Source organism: Cyanistes caeruleus, chromosome 2, assembly GCF_971803275.1.
Source record: "Cyanistes caeruleus chromosome 2, bCyaCae1.hap1.1, whole genome shotgun sequence".
Taxonomy (NCBI): domain Eukaryota; kingdom Metazoa; phylum Chordata; class Aves; order Passeriformes; family Paridae; genus Cyanistes; species Cyanistes caeruleus.
This window is the reverse complement of record NC_141702.1, coordinates 34,134,526-34,152,064: the sequence shown is the minus strand read 5'-3', so window position 1 is coordinate 34,152,064 and position 17,539 is coordinate 34,134,526. Positions and strand designations below refer to the sequence as shown.

Genomic DNA, 17,539 nt, shown 5'->3' with positions numbered 1-17,539 from the left:
GGGAATGATACCAGATTTTCAGTGCCAGACTCATAGAACAAGTGAAAGAATTTTCAAAGCTCACAATGAAATATCATATCGACCTGAATCCCATCCAGACTGTTACTGACTTTTTAAAATTTTTTATCAATAATCACTCTTTTAAAAAGTTTCAATTTCATACTAGATATGAATTTGATAATGGTTTTAACTTTTATATACCACTGTCTGCCAGTTCTGCTAGCTTTTAATTATTTCTAGCTTTCTTTTTATCAACAGCCAATTAATCTGACACTTCTATTCTTGATCAGTTCTTTTATGGCTGACTGCAACTGGCTGGGACTCTTAGAGCCAAAAAAATTATTTACATTTTAGAAAAAATGCAATGCCTTGGGTATCTCCAAGGTGCCATAATCATTCAAAGCAGTTTCTGCCTTATTTTACTCATGTAACATTCTAGCAAAGCAATCCTTGTTTGCTTCATCAGTTTTTCTGATGTCTGGGGAATTAATCTGTGCACTTTCATCTCATATTTATCATGTTCTATATCAAGTACAAGTTTTGCAAAAAGGAAACATTAATTTGTCTCCAAATGCTCGTGGCATTACTCACTCTCAGTGAGTAATATATGAAAACAAGCGAGGACAAGCCAAAAGGGTGATTGCTGGGGTGTTTCTCTAAAAGAGACACCACCAAAACCCATTGCCTTTGTTGGCATGTAACTCTTTGTCAGTGTGTGCAGTAGATGTACTGACGATATGGGGACCTAATTTGCTGGTTTATTATTTCTTTCACTCATGCTCTGTTACTGAAATTAATGATTGATTTGCTCCATTTTCTACTGTTCTGTGGATTTGTGATTTGCTCTGCTTCTCAGGTCTTATCTTCCTGAAATAATTGTCTTTATAAATTTTGTCCTGCCTGTTAACCTTATTAACTTATTAACCATGTGTGCTTATTTACATGGGAAGGGTACTTTATAAATTTTACAAGACTAAAACAGCCCTACTTTTCTAACAATGTGCTTTAGAGTCAACACCAGAATTGTATTTCTTACTTTATTGCCAATTATTATGACATTGTCTCCTCAAAATATGTTTTTTTTTACACAGTTGGCAACAAACTGTTTATTAATTGTGTGCCCAAGTTGCCTGGTTTGGTTTTAATGTATTTTCTTCACCTTTAGATGTTAGATGATGGGTCTGATCAGGAGACACTGTCACTTTATAATTAGAATCTCAGTATGGGGTTTTTGGGAGGGCTTATGTCTCTACTCTTTGGTTCCTAAATGAGGTGGCACGGGAGTTTCTGTCACTTGCAGGCCCTGGGACTTAAGTCAAACCCTGCCCAGTGAGTCTGTATCCATATCTCCACCTTTTTTATTTTGCACTGTGTGACTTCTTGTACCTGATGCTGTCCTGGAGTTCTGGCTGGGGGGAGCCTGGCCTGTCCCGTCCCAGCCCGCTCTCTGTGCACCTCCTATGCCATCCCTTTCATGATTCTGGAGCCACCCCATGGAGGTCCCTCCCCAGGGAGTCCCTGCCTAGAGCTCTCAACAACCTTTAGACCATGGATTTATGATGAAACAGATAAAAAACTCCACGTAGAGACCATCTCCTAGAAGGGAGGTGCCTCACCACCTTCTCCCATGACTCTTAACCACATTTTTTTTCACAATTGCTTTTTTGTTTGTTTTTCTCTTAACTCTGCAGTAGAGAACTCACAGGGAAAATGCAGGTAAAACCAAATCATTTGCAGTTGAAAACACTCAACTTACTAATGGACTACTTTGCTCACTGGTCTAAAGTTGTCATGTCTTATGTAGTTCATGTCTTCAGTATTTAAGAACCTCAAATTATTTTATTAATTTTTCTGTTTACTGATCTCTGAGCTCTTGTTTAAATAAGCCACAGTTGACACAGTGAAATGCAGGCAAGTGTTTATATAAATAGATTTGTGCCTCCCTGGTTGTGAGACGGGACGAGCGCCAGCACTGCCTCGAATGTGGGACAGTGCAGTCATCAGGCTGCTCTGCCTGATTCACAGCTGCCTCCCAGCTGATGGGAAGAGCAGTTCTTGGAGAGCTTCCAGCCCTGCCTCTCGCCTCACTGACACAGAGCTGCTCTGCTCTTCATTCCTGCTTCATGGGGCAGCCCCGGCAGAACCAGCTCAAACAGGGCACGGCGTTAGCCTGTGCATTGGTGGTATTTGTAAGGTTTGCCTCCCATTTTCTAATTTCCCATATAGATGTTCGCTGTGCAGTCTGGTCTCCTGTTTTTACAGCTGTTTTCCATGAAAATTCTCAGGGTTTTATTGATAGGTCATTTTTGTTTGTTATCTGAGCCTCAATTTGGCTATAATGTGACGATAAGAGTAACTTTCTGTGAAAACTGTGATGTGCATTTGCTTGAAACCTGACCCCTGCCGATCAGACCCTGAAACGAAAAACTTCAGAACCCTCCCAGAATCTGTTCCCTATGAACTGCTTTCATTTCAAGTCCAAAATATAAGCAATTTTTTCATAGAACTGTTAACTGCTGAGTCCTGTTAATTCCTTTTGCTCCTTGAATTGAAAGGTCCTGGCGTTCATGGGACTGTATTTTGTAATAATAAAATATAATACCAATGACTGACCCATTAAGGAGTAGAGACATTTTAGGATTGCCAACATCTTCCATGCATAATGTCACACAGAATGCTGCTATTGTTTCTTTATCTCTGTACTTCATCTGCTGATTTAACACAGTCCACCTTTGTAATTCATTTGCTAATAAAGAATTTAGTTCATATTACTTTCCATCTCAGATACCACAGTGACTTCTAATATATCTGTTTTCAGGCTGCTTTGTTCTCTTTTGTTCAAATGCAAAATAACCCAAATGTTTTTTGGTACAGAATTATACTGTGATAGAAGCAATACTTTTCCACTAAAAAGTAATTTCTGGCATTTTTATTTTGAGTCTTTGGACTTAAGGATTGTTAATATTTTTGAGTATTGTTAATATTTTCAACATTAAGTATTCTAGAGAAAGTATATTGTATAGTTTATTTAGGCAGCCTGATTATTCATTAAAGATACTATGATTTTCTTTATGGTACGTTAGTTTTTAGTGTTTTTTTGGTTGGCTGTCTTTATTTTCTGGTTTGTTTTCTTTTGGGGTTTTTTTTTTTTCAATTCAAGAAAACTTATTATAATGCCCCCAGAAAATTACTTATTCTATAAAAGATAAGAAAAACATATAAGATTATATAGAATTTCAAATTATAAGGAAATAATCTTGGTGCTTTTTTATTTCTTTCTTGGGGTGATGAATACATTTGGGAAGTAGAAGCAAGAAGAATATATGGCTTCTTTTTCTCGCTTTGCCTCCCTCTTTCTATTGAAAGAGCTTGTGAGTTTGTGTCCTCCCCTCTAAACAGCTGCACAGGTATCACATTAAATCTCTTGGTTCATCTGTGGATTTCAGTGTGAAAGACTTTCTATGTGGATTTGGGTAGTGTCCCTTGATGCAGGAGAGAGACATACATCTTTATGTACATCTACATATGCATCTACATGATAGAAAACATACTACACCTTAAGACAGCTGATGGCTGGCCTAGAGAGAGTCTTCATACAGCTATTTGAACAACAGTGCAATAACAGCCTTTGAGAGGAGCTCCTGGAAAAAATCTCTCCAAAAAATCTCTCCCCTGTGTGGTGAGCACTGAGGTGCTTCAGTGAAACAATGAGATTCTACAGAGGTTTGGTCTTTAAAGGTCTTTAAAGTGCTGATTTTTCTGAGTCTTTTTCATTGACTGCATGGATTTTTAATGATACTGAAAGAGCAAGACTTAGAAGGCATATCTGAATGTGACTGAAGATGATGTTTCTACTTAAAAGACTCAGAGCTTCATAAACAGAACTTCAGAGCTCATTCAAACTCTTCAAAGTACTGTGCATTTTACATTTTTTCTTTTTCCAATTAGGAGAAGAAAGGAATTACCGGTGAGCTGTGTGCCATGTTAGTATTTGTTGTTATTTTTCCTGTATTTCCTAATTTGTTAGTAATTAGGATTATGGAGATGTAGGCAGACCAGAGCAATTTCTGATCTGTGCTGCTTTGTGTTGATCCTTTACTGCTCATTTCCCAGCAGCCACAGTACAAAAGCTGACTGAGCCAGGGCTGGAAATGGAAATGTCAGAAGACATTCTCTGTGCTTCTGGAAGATGTTTTAGTCAGAGCAGCTCAGCACTGACAGGTCCAGCCACTTTGCATCTCTCCAGTGTCAGGAAGGAGACAAGACAGTAAACCACACAAATCCAGAACTGAGACTTCTGCATTTTGGCTCCATCCTTTCTGCTGGCTGACAAAAACTCTGTGATTTCTCATTCCATCTATAGGCATTCAGGGATGAATGTCTGGAACTTCATGCTAAATGGACTGGCAACCCCTTATTTTAAGGAAGATGCACAAAACTGAATTGTTTCTTCCTTCCTGCAAGCCCTTGCTTGCCCTGTTGGCAGGGCACAGAGGAAAGCTAGTCATGCTCTTGCTGCTGCCTTTCTACTTGGTGGAGAGCAGAACTTCAGAATTTATCAGTTTGTGGACAAAAAAAATACTGTCTAACGGAGTGGCCTCTAAACTATTCAACTTTTGTAATCAAATCAACTGGCTGGTCTTGAAATCTTGGATGTAGAGTTTAGGGAGGTATTATGTAGCTCCTTTGGGATCACTGAATTAACAATTAAAATACATTTCTGACACCTCTTCTATGAGGAAAGGCTGAGAGAATTGGGACTGTTCAGCCTGGAGAACAGAGGGCCCCAGGAGACCTTCTACAGCCTTCCAGTACCTAAAGGGGCCTATAAGAAAGGTGGAGAGGGACTTTTTATAAGGGCATGGAATGATAGGATAAGGGATTTTATCTTTAAATTGAAAGAGAGTCAATTCATATTAGAAATTGGGAATTTTTTTTTTTCCAGAGAAGGTGGTCAGGCTACCCAGAGAAATAGTGTCTACCCCATCCCTGGAAGTGTTCAAGGCCAGGTTGGATGGGGCATTGAGTAGCCTGATCTAGTAGAAGGTGTCTGTGCCCATGGCAGGCTGGCTGGAAGGAGATGATCTTTTAGGTCTTTTCCAACCCAAATCGTTCTATGATTCTAATTTATTTTAAAATATATATATACTAAAAAAAACCCAAACAACCCAACCATATAATTTCTTTTATAAGCATTTTCCAGGCAAAAAATCTCTATGCACATAGCTGTTGTTATTTTTGCTAAGCCACATAATTTAATATTTCATTCTTAGTTAATATGTTAGAAAAATATTTACTTGGAGACATGATTTGTGATGACTAATGGGATCAAACCAATTCAGACAAAAGCTGAATAAATAAGTAAATTTTAAATTGTTTGGGTTTTGACTTGCATTGGGGATTTTGTTTGAGTATTTTTTTTAGAAAGGTAGAATATCATGTGTGAAATCAAGAGCAGATAGAAATTAGGGTAAAGCAGACATGAATCTGACCTGAGCTGACCCTTCTGGCTAGCACTAGTCTCACTACCTAGCAGCCTGAAGAATAATGCAGTGGATCACATCCTTACTGTTTTGAGTACTCCTTTGTAGCCAATTAAATGAGAGATCATTGTCAGTGTCAGGACTTTGGATCCCTGGTGTTTCATCAGTAACTGTTTTAACAACTACTCAAAAGCTGGTCAAGTATAAAACTGTATAAAAAAAGTAAGTCTCCTTCATGAAGGATTTTGGTTATTTGTTTTGACTGAAATTGAAAATGAAAGAATAGCAACATTTTTATCCACTAAGATGTCAGCCCTGATCTCTTGGCTGTTACGTCTGAGGAAAAAAGCCAAAGGTCACCTTTCCTGAGCAATCTGTTCAGATCTGCAGATCCTGGAGGGGGTCAGAACTACCAGCCTGCCACAGCCTGAAGAGGTGATTTTTTTTTTTTCCTTGGTAGCTCAAGGCAGTCTCCTAGAGGTTGTGTCTTAAGGTCAGATGGAAAACTGGCCTCTCCAGCAGCAGCATGATGAGCCATTAAGGAACCATCTAAAGAATCAGCCTTGGACTGGATGGTGGCCCAGGGCATTCACTCCTGGCTCCTCAGCAAACCTGCCACCAAGCATTTTAATTCCAACCAATCAGCAGATTAGAATGAGAAGTGGCTTTTATTATAGTATTTTGAGTTAATCCTAGCAACAAGCTTTTGGTCTGGAAGTCATAAATGTTGAGGTTTCTTTTTCTTTGCTGACTAAAAAGAAAGCTTCATACTTTTCCCTTGAAAACATTAAGGAAAATTCCTGCTTTAAAATGAGATGGGCCTAAAGTGTGTGTGCAGACTGTGGGGACATCTGCTGGGATGCTGGGAAATGACAGACTGCAAAATGCATACGGTGGTGGAAAGATTCAGGCATGAACATGCCAAAAATTATTAATACTGCAGCATTTCCTCAGGGATGACAATACCACATTTTATCCACAAAGGAAATCAAGTGCCCCTATCTCAGTATTTCTGTGCTGATCACTCTAGGAGAACACTCAAGACCTGCATAAGCCTATCCAGTTAAAAAAATGTGTAGAAAAGAAAGCTCTATAAAAATGCCCTGTAATCATGGGTGGGCCAAAAGACGCTGCTGGCATGCTGTGGGGCAGAGCAGCTCAGTCAGCCCTGACCACAGGACAGCTTCCTGTGGCACCCTTGGGATGGAAGCTCTTTCCTTGCCGATGGAAATGAGAAACAGCCACTGGTGGTAGCTGAGCCAGGATCAGCAGAGGAGCTTCAGTGACGGGACTGGCACGGCCACATGCTGCCACACTGCAGAACTGTGGTCTGAAATGAAGCATCAGCTTTCCTGGTTTTGTTGTAAAAACTAATCGTGGCTTATGTCTGATGGTGCATGCAGACCTAAATTGAGCCCAAATTTTCAAATTTGTGAACTTTGATGGAATCATGGAAAGAATTCTGTTCCAGTACTAAATTGTACCGTTAATAATCTTACTAAGATTAAAGAAACTTTCATTTTATCAGTTGTAAAAGGTGTGGCTGGGGAGACGATACATATCTGTTGTGGCTATTTGGTCAAAATTACATTCAGTATTCAATTTTCTTCATGTACGTCCCTATACGTCTGTTTAATCTGCGTATTTCTGTCTGAAACGGTAAGATGTTTGAAGGGCTGGAACCATCCTCTAGACTTGTGTTTGAGAAGTGCCTTTGCAGTGATATTTTCTGCAGGCATGAGACTAAAGTGAGGGGCAGAAGTGTGCTCATTTTAAACTTTCCTGCTGAAGTGTTCAGATGTCTTTGTACAGACAAAGCTCTGCATATTTAGACAACTAACAGAATTTTGACAAACTCTGTCCCATGCTCGCCCTGCACTCCATGTTACACTGAGCTCAAACCCACTGTGCAGCCCAAGTCAATGTCAGTGATACTCTGTGGCCCTTTCTCCTGCATCTATCATATTCCATTTGGAAACCTTGTTGGGCAGCAGTCGGTGGAAATTGCCAGTAGAGATCAGGGCAAAAGTTTTTTCACAGCTGAGTCAATTTTGTTAATGCAGAAACAGTACATCAGACATCTGGTTAGAATTATTTTTATTCCATCCTTAATAATGAATGACTTAAAGATGAAAAATGTGAAGAAAAGTCTAAATACTCACACAGAGCAAAACTGAAAAAGCTAGGAGGAACTATTTTTATTTTGCTTAGTTACAAACCTCATATAATTGCTCAAATAGATGTTAATACCATGGTCTCCTACAGCTATTTTAGATTTAAAGTACGATTGCTGAATTTATTGACTGCTTAGATAAATAGATTAGTCCTAAATTATCCTAAGCATTTAGCTGTACACAGTGTAACTTTGGCTGATACAATAGGTGCAGTAGTAGAAATGAAAATAGGATTCGTTAAACCAGATACTTTGTATACTGATACTTTGATTATCCCAGGATATTAGGTTCCATTAAACTTAAATATATTTCTCTTGTTGTTCTGTACTCAGGGGCGTGCCTCATTAACACATGAGAAACAGCGTTTTGCCCACGAACATGGTGAAATGAAAAATCTAGAAGATATTGTTAAAGATATAAAACCGACTGTGCTAATAGGTAATTTCTTTGACTTTAAAGCAATGACCTTTTTCTTTGTTGGAAAAAAAAAATGGGGATATGGCTTTGTCTGAAGAGAAGATCAAGTTCCTCTGAACAGAGTTTACCTTTGTGTGTTTTCAGAAAATACTGGGTGCATAATGGACTCTATTAAGCGATTGAACAAATAGTAACTATACAAGCATGTAACACTGCTTTCATTCTGAGCCATCCATTTTACAGGGGAAGAATCTGACTGGGTTTAAACATCTGATGGAGGACCTTACCACCTTCCTAAATTACTGTTGGTATAATTTGGAAGGTGTAATACAAACAACCTCAAACTCAGAGTGAGAAAACCAAGCTAAGTTCATGTAGAGCTATGCAAATATGAGGGTGTTGTATCTGAGTCTTCTTTTTGCTCACATTTAGGTCCTTAGCCAGCAATCCTCTATGCAGAACAAATGCAGATTTTACAAGGGCTTTTTCTTTTGTAAAAGCTGAAGGGCTGTGATCTCAGTAATGGATTTCTTAGCTCTCTATAGATTGGCTGTTGTAGTTCAGTGACAGTTTCAGGAATGAACAACAAGTAAGACTTGAAGATTAATCTGTCTGGCCAGTAAAGTCATTCATCAGGTGCTAGAAAACTGAACTATAATTTAAGTGATAATTATCTTACATTTTAACAACTACCTTTTTCACTGTGCCTACACCATTTTCCTTGTTCAGTAAAATCTGCTTTTGCCAGTGGTCATCAGTGAGGTAAATGAAGTGTTTCTTTTCCTGTACTACAAGAAGATATGATTGGAAGAGGAGACCAAGTGATCCAGAGAATTTACTTAGTATACTACAAGGCTGAAAAAGCTAGAGGGACAGAAGAGTAGAATGAATGTTTATCCAGATAAATGTGTGGGTGCTTAGGGAAGATTTTCTGTTATGAAATACGGGGTTTACTGTGTATCAGTTTTTATGTATAAACCTATGTAACTCTCCCTCAAGGTCATTTTTTCTTATCAGTTCTGTATAATGAAGTTTCTTCCATCAGAAACAGTAATAGAAACTAATATAGGGGATTTTTGGTTTGCATAGTTAGACATTCAGTATGTTCCCCAGAGTACCAGGAGTCATGGGGGGAAATATGTTGGTAGTCCTCCTCCCACTGTTTTACTTAGCTCTGTCTGAGCAAATTCTTATACACATTTCATTGCCTGCAACGGCTCAAGGAAAAGCCTTAATTTAGATAAAACTGCAGCATAAAAAACTGTAATTAAAAAAAAAAAATAGCCGTAAGTGCAAAACAAATTTTACTTTAAATCTAAAGATAGTTGTCATTCTTACTGTTGGCTGTCCAGAGGCTGTTTTAGAAGACATTCAACACTTGGCAACTGAAGATTTAAATGGAAACTGAGGTGTGTAACAGGCTCTTATACACCTGTTCATCAAACACAGAGTGGTTCAGCTGGTCTATCAGAGCTTTTGCATCTAAGCATCCTTGCCTATTTATAGAAGGGGAAGTAGTGAGAGCTCAGAGTTGCAAAAAATAGTAGCATGTGACAGGTGATATCATGTTCCATGTGGAATCAGACAGAAAATACTCTGAGATGCCTTAAAGAAATGTTAGTCCTGAAGCACAACCTTTGAGCCAACTCTGGGTGGTGAGGGCTGCTTTCACCTTCCCCTAAGGACCTTGTGTGATCAGGCAGATCCCAAGCTGTCCTTTTAGACTGGGCACTGTCAGGATGCTCGTTTGAGCATCAGTGACAAGATGTTATAGTACTGACCTGAGAAGGGCCCAAGTTCCAGGCTCTCCTCTCCCTGCCTGGCTTTTAATCCATTTCCACTCCCCAAGAGAGGGAAAACAAACTCTTTTTCCTGCTTTTGAAACTCAGATGCTGTGTGGAAAGCAGAATGGGGTGTCAGGCACTGGGGTCTCTGTGGACAAAGGAGGCTGCCTTCTCTCCAAGCTAGGGAAGATGGGCCTCTGGTAGAATAAAGATCCTTAGTTTTACTCCAAGATCTGTTTATCTGTTTATTTTCACTGAAGGTGTGGATATCCTTCAATTCCCAGCTCTTGTAGATTATTCAGACGTACGGGTGTACTTGGCATCTCAAAAATATCAAACACCCCTCTTCAGTCATGAATTGTCTGAAGTCCAAGATCTAAGTACTGGCTGCAAGTCCACAGTGCAGCAGAATGCAACCTAAGTCAGATGATTTCATCCTTCAACAGTGGCATTCAGTTCTTATGAGTGAATATTTATATCCTATAAATATCCATTTATAAGTGTGGACAGTATAGGGAATAGAAAAGCATCTCTGGTGCAGTGAAGAGGGATGTATTAAAAATTGTTGCTATTAAGGAAGGCCTAGACTCAAAATTACTATTTGTCAGCTCAGATGTAGAAGGCAGAGACTTTACTCATCATGTCATAAAAAATTGAAATCTGACACATTGGATTTGGGAAAAACTATCCAGTCTGTAGCACAAAACTTCAGGATCTGGAGCTAGTCCATACTGGACCTAGCTGCAGGTTAGGTAATAACATTTTTATCTTACACAAAGGGCCTGAGAAAAGGGAAGGGAGAAATTCACCAGATTGTACAGGAGTGAATAGATTCTGCCTTATGCTAGGGATAATACTGAAGTTTCACTATTGCAAAATCTTTTATACAAAACTTTATTTCAACTATGTATTAGTAAAAAGGTTGAACTCCATTTTAAAGAGGGAGAGAGACAGAAAAAGGAGCTCTGTTCTTTTACAAGTGACATGTGTCTTACCTTGAACTAATTTAATTTGTCTACTTGTTATGTGTATTTTTTTTTCAGGAGTTGCTGCAGTTGGTGGTGCTTTTACTACACAGATTCTTCAGGATATGGCTGCTCTAAATAAACATCCTATAATTTTTGCTCTCAGCAATCCCACCAGCAAAGCAGAATGTACTGCTGAGCAGTGCTACAAATACACAGAGGTAACCAAAGAGTAACATTTTTCTGTATAAGTCATGAAAAGTAAATCTGAAATTAAATTTTAAAAGGGAGGAGGACAGAGGGTGGAGTAGCAGGCACTAATCATGTCTCTGTACATAGATAAAATTACTTAAGTAACCAATTTTTCAGATTTTGTCAAGACAATTTCACTGAATTTGCTGCATGCTTGCGCTCTCATAAAAACATTTCATAGCTTTCATTGGTGTAGGCAACACTCATAGTCTTAAAACCAAAGCATCAGTCACCATCAATCATTAAAGCATTGTCTTTTTCTGAACTATACCATTTTGTGTAATATATACACACAGAGGCATGCTTTTCATATGAGATTTCATAAATACTCTTTAGGGTAAGAAAATATTTCAATACATGAAACAGAATCTTTAAAATCATTCTGTATTAAGAACTGGGGTAATTGACTCTTCTTACAAAGCTTTCTTTACATAAACGTAGGTAAAAATTAAGAGAACTGTGCTTGCTTATTTATTATAGAAGTACTGATAAACACATTATCCTGTAATTCAGCCAGAATTTAAAATCTATTTATACCTGACTGTACGTGTTCCATAGTGGATGTATTTGGATTTCTTGTCAAATACAGGGCATTTTGAATGACAATTTCTCTTTAGTGTTTAAAAGACAAATTTAGCATGTCCATTCTCCACAGCACGGATGTAATTACAGCACAGTGCAGGAGCCAGGGAAGCAACCTACATGAAGGGTTGGTTGTAGTGGGTAACCACATGCATTAAACAGAGCAAAAGACACTCTGAAGTATTTGATCTTTCACCAAAACATATAATAAGCAGGCCAGAATTACAGTGCATTACACCAAACAAAACAGAATATTCTTCTGAAGAGCTGAATAGCAACAGTGGCCTATTTTAAAATGCACTATAGTGCATTTCAGTTTCCAGTTCTCTAAAACAGGCAGAGATATTCTGATCCAAAGTGCCTCTGAAGTATTTAACAGTGATATTTATCACTTTAGCAGTGCTTGCATAAATAAAGGCTGGCTTTTCTTCCCCACCTAAATTTGCTGCTTAAATTCAAGGGTGCTCCGTCCCCAGAGAGGCAGGAGCCAGGGGCCTTTGGGCTGTAGACACTGAGCTTGTGCAGTGCCAATCCTACTACAACCTAAACTGAGTGAGAGGCAGATCTCTTGTCCTCAAGACAAGTGTTACAGTATAACTTGTACCCATGTAGCTAAATCCCTTAATTCCCCCAAAAGGCTAGCTTTTCCCTGCTGCCGACCTGCACCAGTCTGGGCCTGATATCTGGGCCCTGCCAGCCACAGCTGTACCTGGCATTACCCAAAAACATGCTGGGAAACATTCTGATGTTTTATCAGGCAGCTGTTGGTGCCCTCACCCTACTCGTTGTGTTACAAAGGGGACCCCTAAGGTCCTGGTGGAGGAGGTTCCACTCTGACTTGTGCTGCTGCCCTATGGGACGATGTTCCTGGGACAGAGCTTGCACCTCTGTCATTCTGTTGAGCTGTGGAGTGGGCTCAAAGGCCTGAAGTGGGGGATTGGGGAGAAAAGAGTTCTGCCTGCCCATAGCTCCTCAGAAATCACCCCATCCAAAAGTGCAACATTTAGTTGCCTTAGTGTTGTTTTTTGGGGTGTTTTGCTATTGGGAAAAAAGTCCAGTGTAGCATCACCTGTTGCTACCATAGCAGTATTGCCCACTTTGGGTTTTACAACTCTGTACTTCCCATGGAGCTTCTTCTGACATGGATGCACAAAGTGAGTAATGACTGCTGCCTTCAGTTTCCCTCCTTCTACAAAAGGGTTAGACAGCCACAGAGAATCACCAGTGATCTCCAGCACTCTGTGTTCTTGAGACATATTCAGGAAAATAGCTCTAACACCCTCTCAGAAGAGATGCTAAATAGCTGCAACCCAGCTTCCACAGTTGTGGATATTTAAAAGGATGTGAGAAATATTTCAACAGAAATCTCTCAATTAATGTGCTTTCTTCTTCTTCTTACAATTTAGGGACGTGGGATTTTTGCTAGTGGAAGTCCTTTTGATCCTGTCACTCTTCCAAGTGGACAAACTCTCTATCCTGGCCAGGGTAACAATTCCTATGTGTTCCCAGGAGTTGCCCTTGGTGTTATTTCATGTGGAATGAGACATATTGATGAGGATGTATTCCTCACTACTGCTGAGGTACTGTATTCAAAATTATTTACATTTAGTGACTTAGTATTAATGAGCAATTAAGCAGGAAGAGCTAAACTTTAAAACAGGAAAAATACTGCTTTCTGTGTAAGGCCTTTATTTGCAGTGTATTGTTCTTTATAAATTGTATTTGAACAAGTAATTTTAAAAGAGTTAATAATTGGCCTAGGGTCACCTGACTTAAACTTTACCTTCTGTTGGGAAGGAAAAAAAGAAAGATTTCAGTACTGTGTTACCACAGGTAAATACACATGTGTACAGTTTGCATGCACAGGCACAAAGGTTTGATTTTAGATTGAAGGGAATTAGTATTACTGCTGTTAGTAGCTTTGGGGTGACTCGTGTGTGTGTTTTGCTTACAAAAAGTGTTGGAATTGGACTTAGAAAGCCCTGGGTAATGCATGTTGGTCTGGCCATGTCCATGCAAAGTAATTGAAAGCCTGATATTCTGGGGGTTTTTAAAGGGTATGGAAATAAGGAAGAAGGCTGTCCTCAGTTTACCACATTAACTCCAACTGACCCAGGCTCACTTCAGGGGGAATTTCTGCCCAGTCCAGTTCATACCAGTTACAATCCACAGCACTTCATCAAAGTGCAGTGTGTACATTGGTAATGTAGGTAGTGCACCAAGGAGGCTACCAAGCAATAAATTGGAACATTAGAAGTTTGGAACAATAAAAAAAGGGGAAGAAAAGCTGCACCAATTAGCAGATGTGTGAATGCACTATTCAGCTCCTGCAGCTTCTCTAAGGAATATTTCACTCCAGATTCTTGCTCCTTCTGTGCTCTTCATGGTTTAAAGGGAAGAAAGTGGTCCTTGGCTATCACTCAAGGACAGCTAATAGGCAGTGTGGTCCTATGACAGGCAGTATGTCACACAAAACTTTCTTAAGGGGTAGGCACTTGCATGCTGTCCTTGTTTGACTTTCACAGGTTTTTGAAGGTGCATGCTGTGGCATGTCTAAAGAGGTTTGCTAACAACCTGCCCTCTGTAAGAAAGACATTCACAATTTCCATCTTTAAAATTAGTAAAAAGTCCAGCCTGTCTCCACTGGCTTTAACCATCATAGAAGGGCAATGATCCATCTCTTAAGCCTTTGGATAATTATATCTTCCCTTTAAATCCTCCCCTGTAATTTCAGTTGGATACAGTGATACTCACTTCGTGGTCTAAGCTGCTGTGTTAGAGTTGCCTTACTTCATTGTAGAAGTTGCTTCATTTTGGTTTGTGTGAAATGGTTCCTATATAGCGAGAGCTGATGACAAAAGGTGGCACATGTGTGGATTGAACTGTGTTTCATGTGACAATCTATGAAGTCAGAAAAAAAATCAGCTCTGAACAAAGACATGGAACAGTCAGGGAAGTGAAATATTTTCAGAAATTGTGAGGACGCATTTAAATTCCCACTTGAGGTAGAGGTTCTTCCCTGACTCTTTGGTACAGGTTTTGCTGTACAGTTCCCTTCCCTTAGTAAAATCTCTAGAAAAGTTTGACATATAAAAATGTGGGTTTTGTCTTGCATAGAAGGTTCTGTTGGTGGCAGGATCCCTGTGTATCTGCTCCCCTTACTGCTCCCAGCTCAGGCCTTTCATATCTGGTCTCCTTACATGTGAGGGGCTGTAAGGCTTGGGTGAGCTGAGCTGATGGGTGCCAGAGGAGTCTGCCAGAAGAGGTGTCAGGGGTGTGAAGGCTGGCAGGGCTGTGTAGGCCCTTAGCTGAATAATTGCACTGCAAAGCAAAAGCAAAAGTGTTCTTTTTATTTCATTTTCTTGGCTTTTTTAATGGAAGGATAAAATCAGAATAGTTTCATGGGGGTTTTAGAATAGTGCTTAGTATTCTTCATTTGAAATGGAAGCATACAAGATGCTGCAAAATTTAGAGAACCAAACCCATGCATTTTGAGTAGAGGGACCTTCTTAGATTGCCAAGGTAGCTTACCTGAAAAAAAAGAAATTAAAAAAAGTAAGCAACCCAAACTGCATGCTTGCACCTCCTCCTCCTCCTCCTTGCTTTGTGACCTCTCCAATTAAATCTGATTGAAGTCACAAGTAAGTAGTAGTTATAACTAGAACAGATTTTTCATTCAATGTTGTTTTCTTCCTGACAAGTAAAATAGAGTGTAATTTTGATTTTGGATGATAAATCTAAGGTACTTAAGCTGTAATACCTCTTAACTGTGGGCTGTTGTTCTGTGATGATAAGGGATGTCCTATTCTTTTAACTCCTACCAAACACAACAAAAGAGGCAGAGAATTATGAACTAATGAAATATTCTTGCATGTTTGATCCCAAGTTTAATTCAGAAATAATCCCACAAAATCTTTTTATTATGGAGAATATGTCCTCCAAAAACCAAGATGCCCCCACTTGCTTTATGCCATTTTGTCTTGGTTGCCTTTCATTTAGGTTCTGCAATAATGCTTCGCTAATTTTTCTATTAAAAACTTGAATTAATTAATATTTAAAACATGAAAATAACCATACTGGGTTGCAGCTGGGGTCTATACAGCTTGGTATCTTCCTGTGAAAGCAATCAGTAACAGAAGTAAAGGGAAAGAGGATAAATAAGAGAAATACACAGTGATCCATCTGCTGAAGTGGCTTCTCAGATTCTGGCAACATTTACTGTATGGCCTTCCTGTGCTGGATGTTTTATCTCTGTATGGATTTTTTTCTTCATAAATGAGCCTAGTGGCTTTTTAAACATGTTTATACATTTGAACATCTTTTGGCAGTTAGTGTCACAATTTAATTATGAGTGCTGTGGAAAAAGAAACTCACAATTTTCTGCTGTTTGATGATTTGGTTTCCCTACAGTGCCATAAGAAATGTTCACCTTCAGTTGTCTTTTGCATTTCCTTTCAGTCTTCTCTTTGTCTCCTTGATCAAAAAATAATTTTTGATCATTTTTCTCTATACCCACTTCATGATTCTACCCCATATTTGTTTGAAGTATGTGGAGAAAAACCACACCCTGCTCAAAATGGTGTTACATTCTGGATTTATACATTGGTACAATGTTTTCTGTGACACCTCTTATTTTCTCAGTAATCCCAAAAGTTGATTCCTCATTTTTTCCCCTGCCACTGATCTGATGTTCTCAATGAGTGTTTTTGAAGCACCACATGAAGAGGGTGTCATTCTCTTTGGAAATGCTGGAGTTTGTGTTTTTGCATAGTTTTCAATGCTGTTACAGGAGTATGTCTGCAGGAACAGCATGGCATCTATACAGTTGATCTTGCTACCTCTCCCACTATCAGCACTGCCCAAATATTTTGTGGCTTGTCCTCTATCGAAAAACACAATCACAAAAGAGAAGTACTCCACTCCTGAACCTTTAATTTTCAGTGATGTAGTAAGAGCAACTTGCTGTTTATTTCTTCAGCTTTCATCTTTCCTGCAGAGCTCTCTTAAGCTGTTAACATCAGGGACCTCATGTTGTAAGCGTCTCCTTAGGTTCAGGTGCATATCAAAGGGCTGTGTGTCATTTTGAAATAACCTGGTTATGGAGAGCAGTAACTTGATTTCATATTCTCTTAGCTCCCCCTAGAGGGGTTTTCTCTGCTGTATTTATCAAGATCAGGTTTAAAGGCAAACAAATACTTTTTCTTCATCTGTTATACTTGAGAACTGTTGCTCTTGTCAGTATTTTAACTCCAAATGGAAAAGCTTAGGACAACTACCAACATTCTGGATAGACTGCACAAGAGAACATTGAGCTCTTTTGCACCTGGAGTTACTTAAGTTCAAATTATTTACCTACTTCTGCTGGAAGGGATGCATCCAGACACCTGTTCTGATGCAGTCCTAGATGTTGACAAGCGTATGTGCAGGGTCCTGTTACCCACATGCTGCAGAAACTGCGGAAGGTTTTTTTGTGATTTGTTGAAAGTATTTTCCTAGCATATTCATTTAAAAGTACACTTCTTGTTTTCTCTTTGGGCTTTTTTACCAGTTGCAAGTCTCAGTGTTTTCTGGACTTGCCTGGTGTTTTCAGAACCTCTTGGTGTGTCATGTCTTCATCAGATGTTATGCAGAGGAGAGTTTTCCTTCTATCCACGTCTGGGTCACCCTGAAAGGCTAATTCAAGTCCCCAAAGACAAAGAAATTGTAGCTAATGATAGCAGAAATGCCAACTGCCAGTTATTTCATTCAGAGCATTTTACACTTAAGGGTTTCTGTTCTGTTCCCTACACAAGTTAATGTGACAACTGTCAGAATGACAGGTGCTTCTTTATATTTTAGAAGTCTTTGACCCAGCTGCAGTTGTTATCTGGAATTTATATCTC

General features: G+C 39.2%; 1 protein-coding gene across 2 annotated transcripts in view; it reads left to right on the top strand.

Annotated features, from left to right (window-relative positions):
* Positions 1-17,539, top strand: part of ME1 (malic enzyme 1) — a 153,552-nt gene that overhangs the window by 133,458 nt on the left and 2,555 nt on the right. For both annotated transcript variants that reach the window (XM_086876440.1, XM_086876441.1), the window contains exons 10-12: positions 7,990-8,095; positions 10,902-11,044; positions 13,064-13,237. In XM_086876440.1, coding sequence (XP_086732566.1) covers positions 7,990-8,095; positions 10,902-11,044; positions 13,064-13,237 — 423 coding nt within the window. The remainder of the gene's footprint in view (positions 1-7,989; positions 8,096-10,901; positions 11,045-13,063; positions 13,238-17,539) is intronic.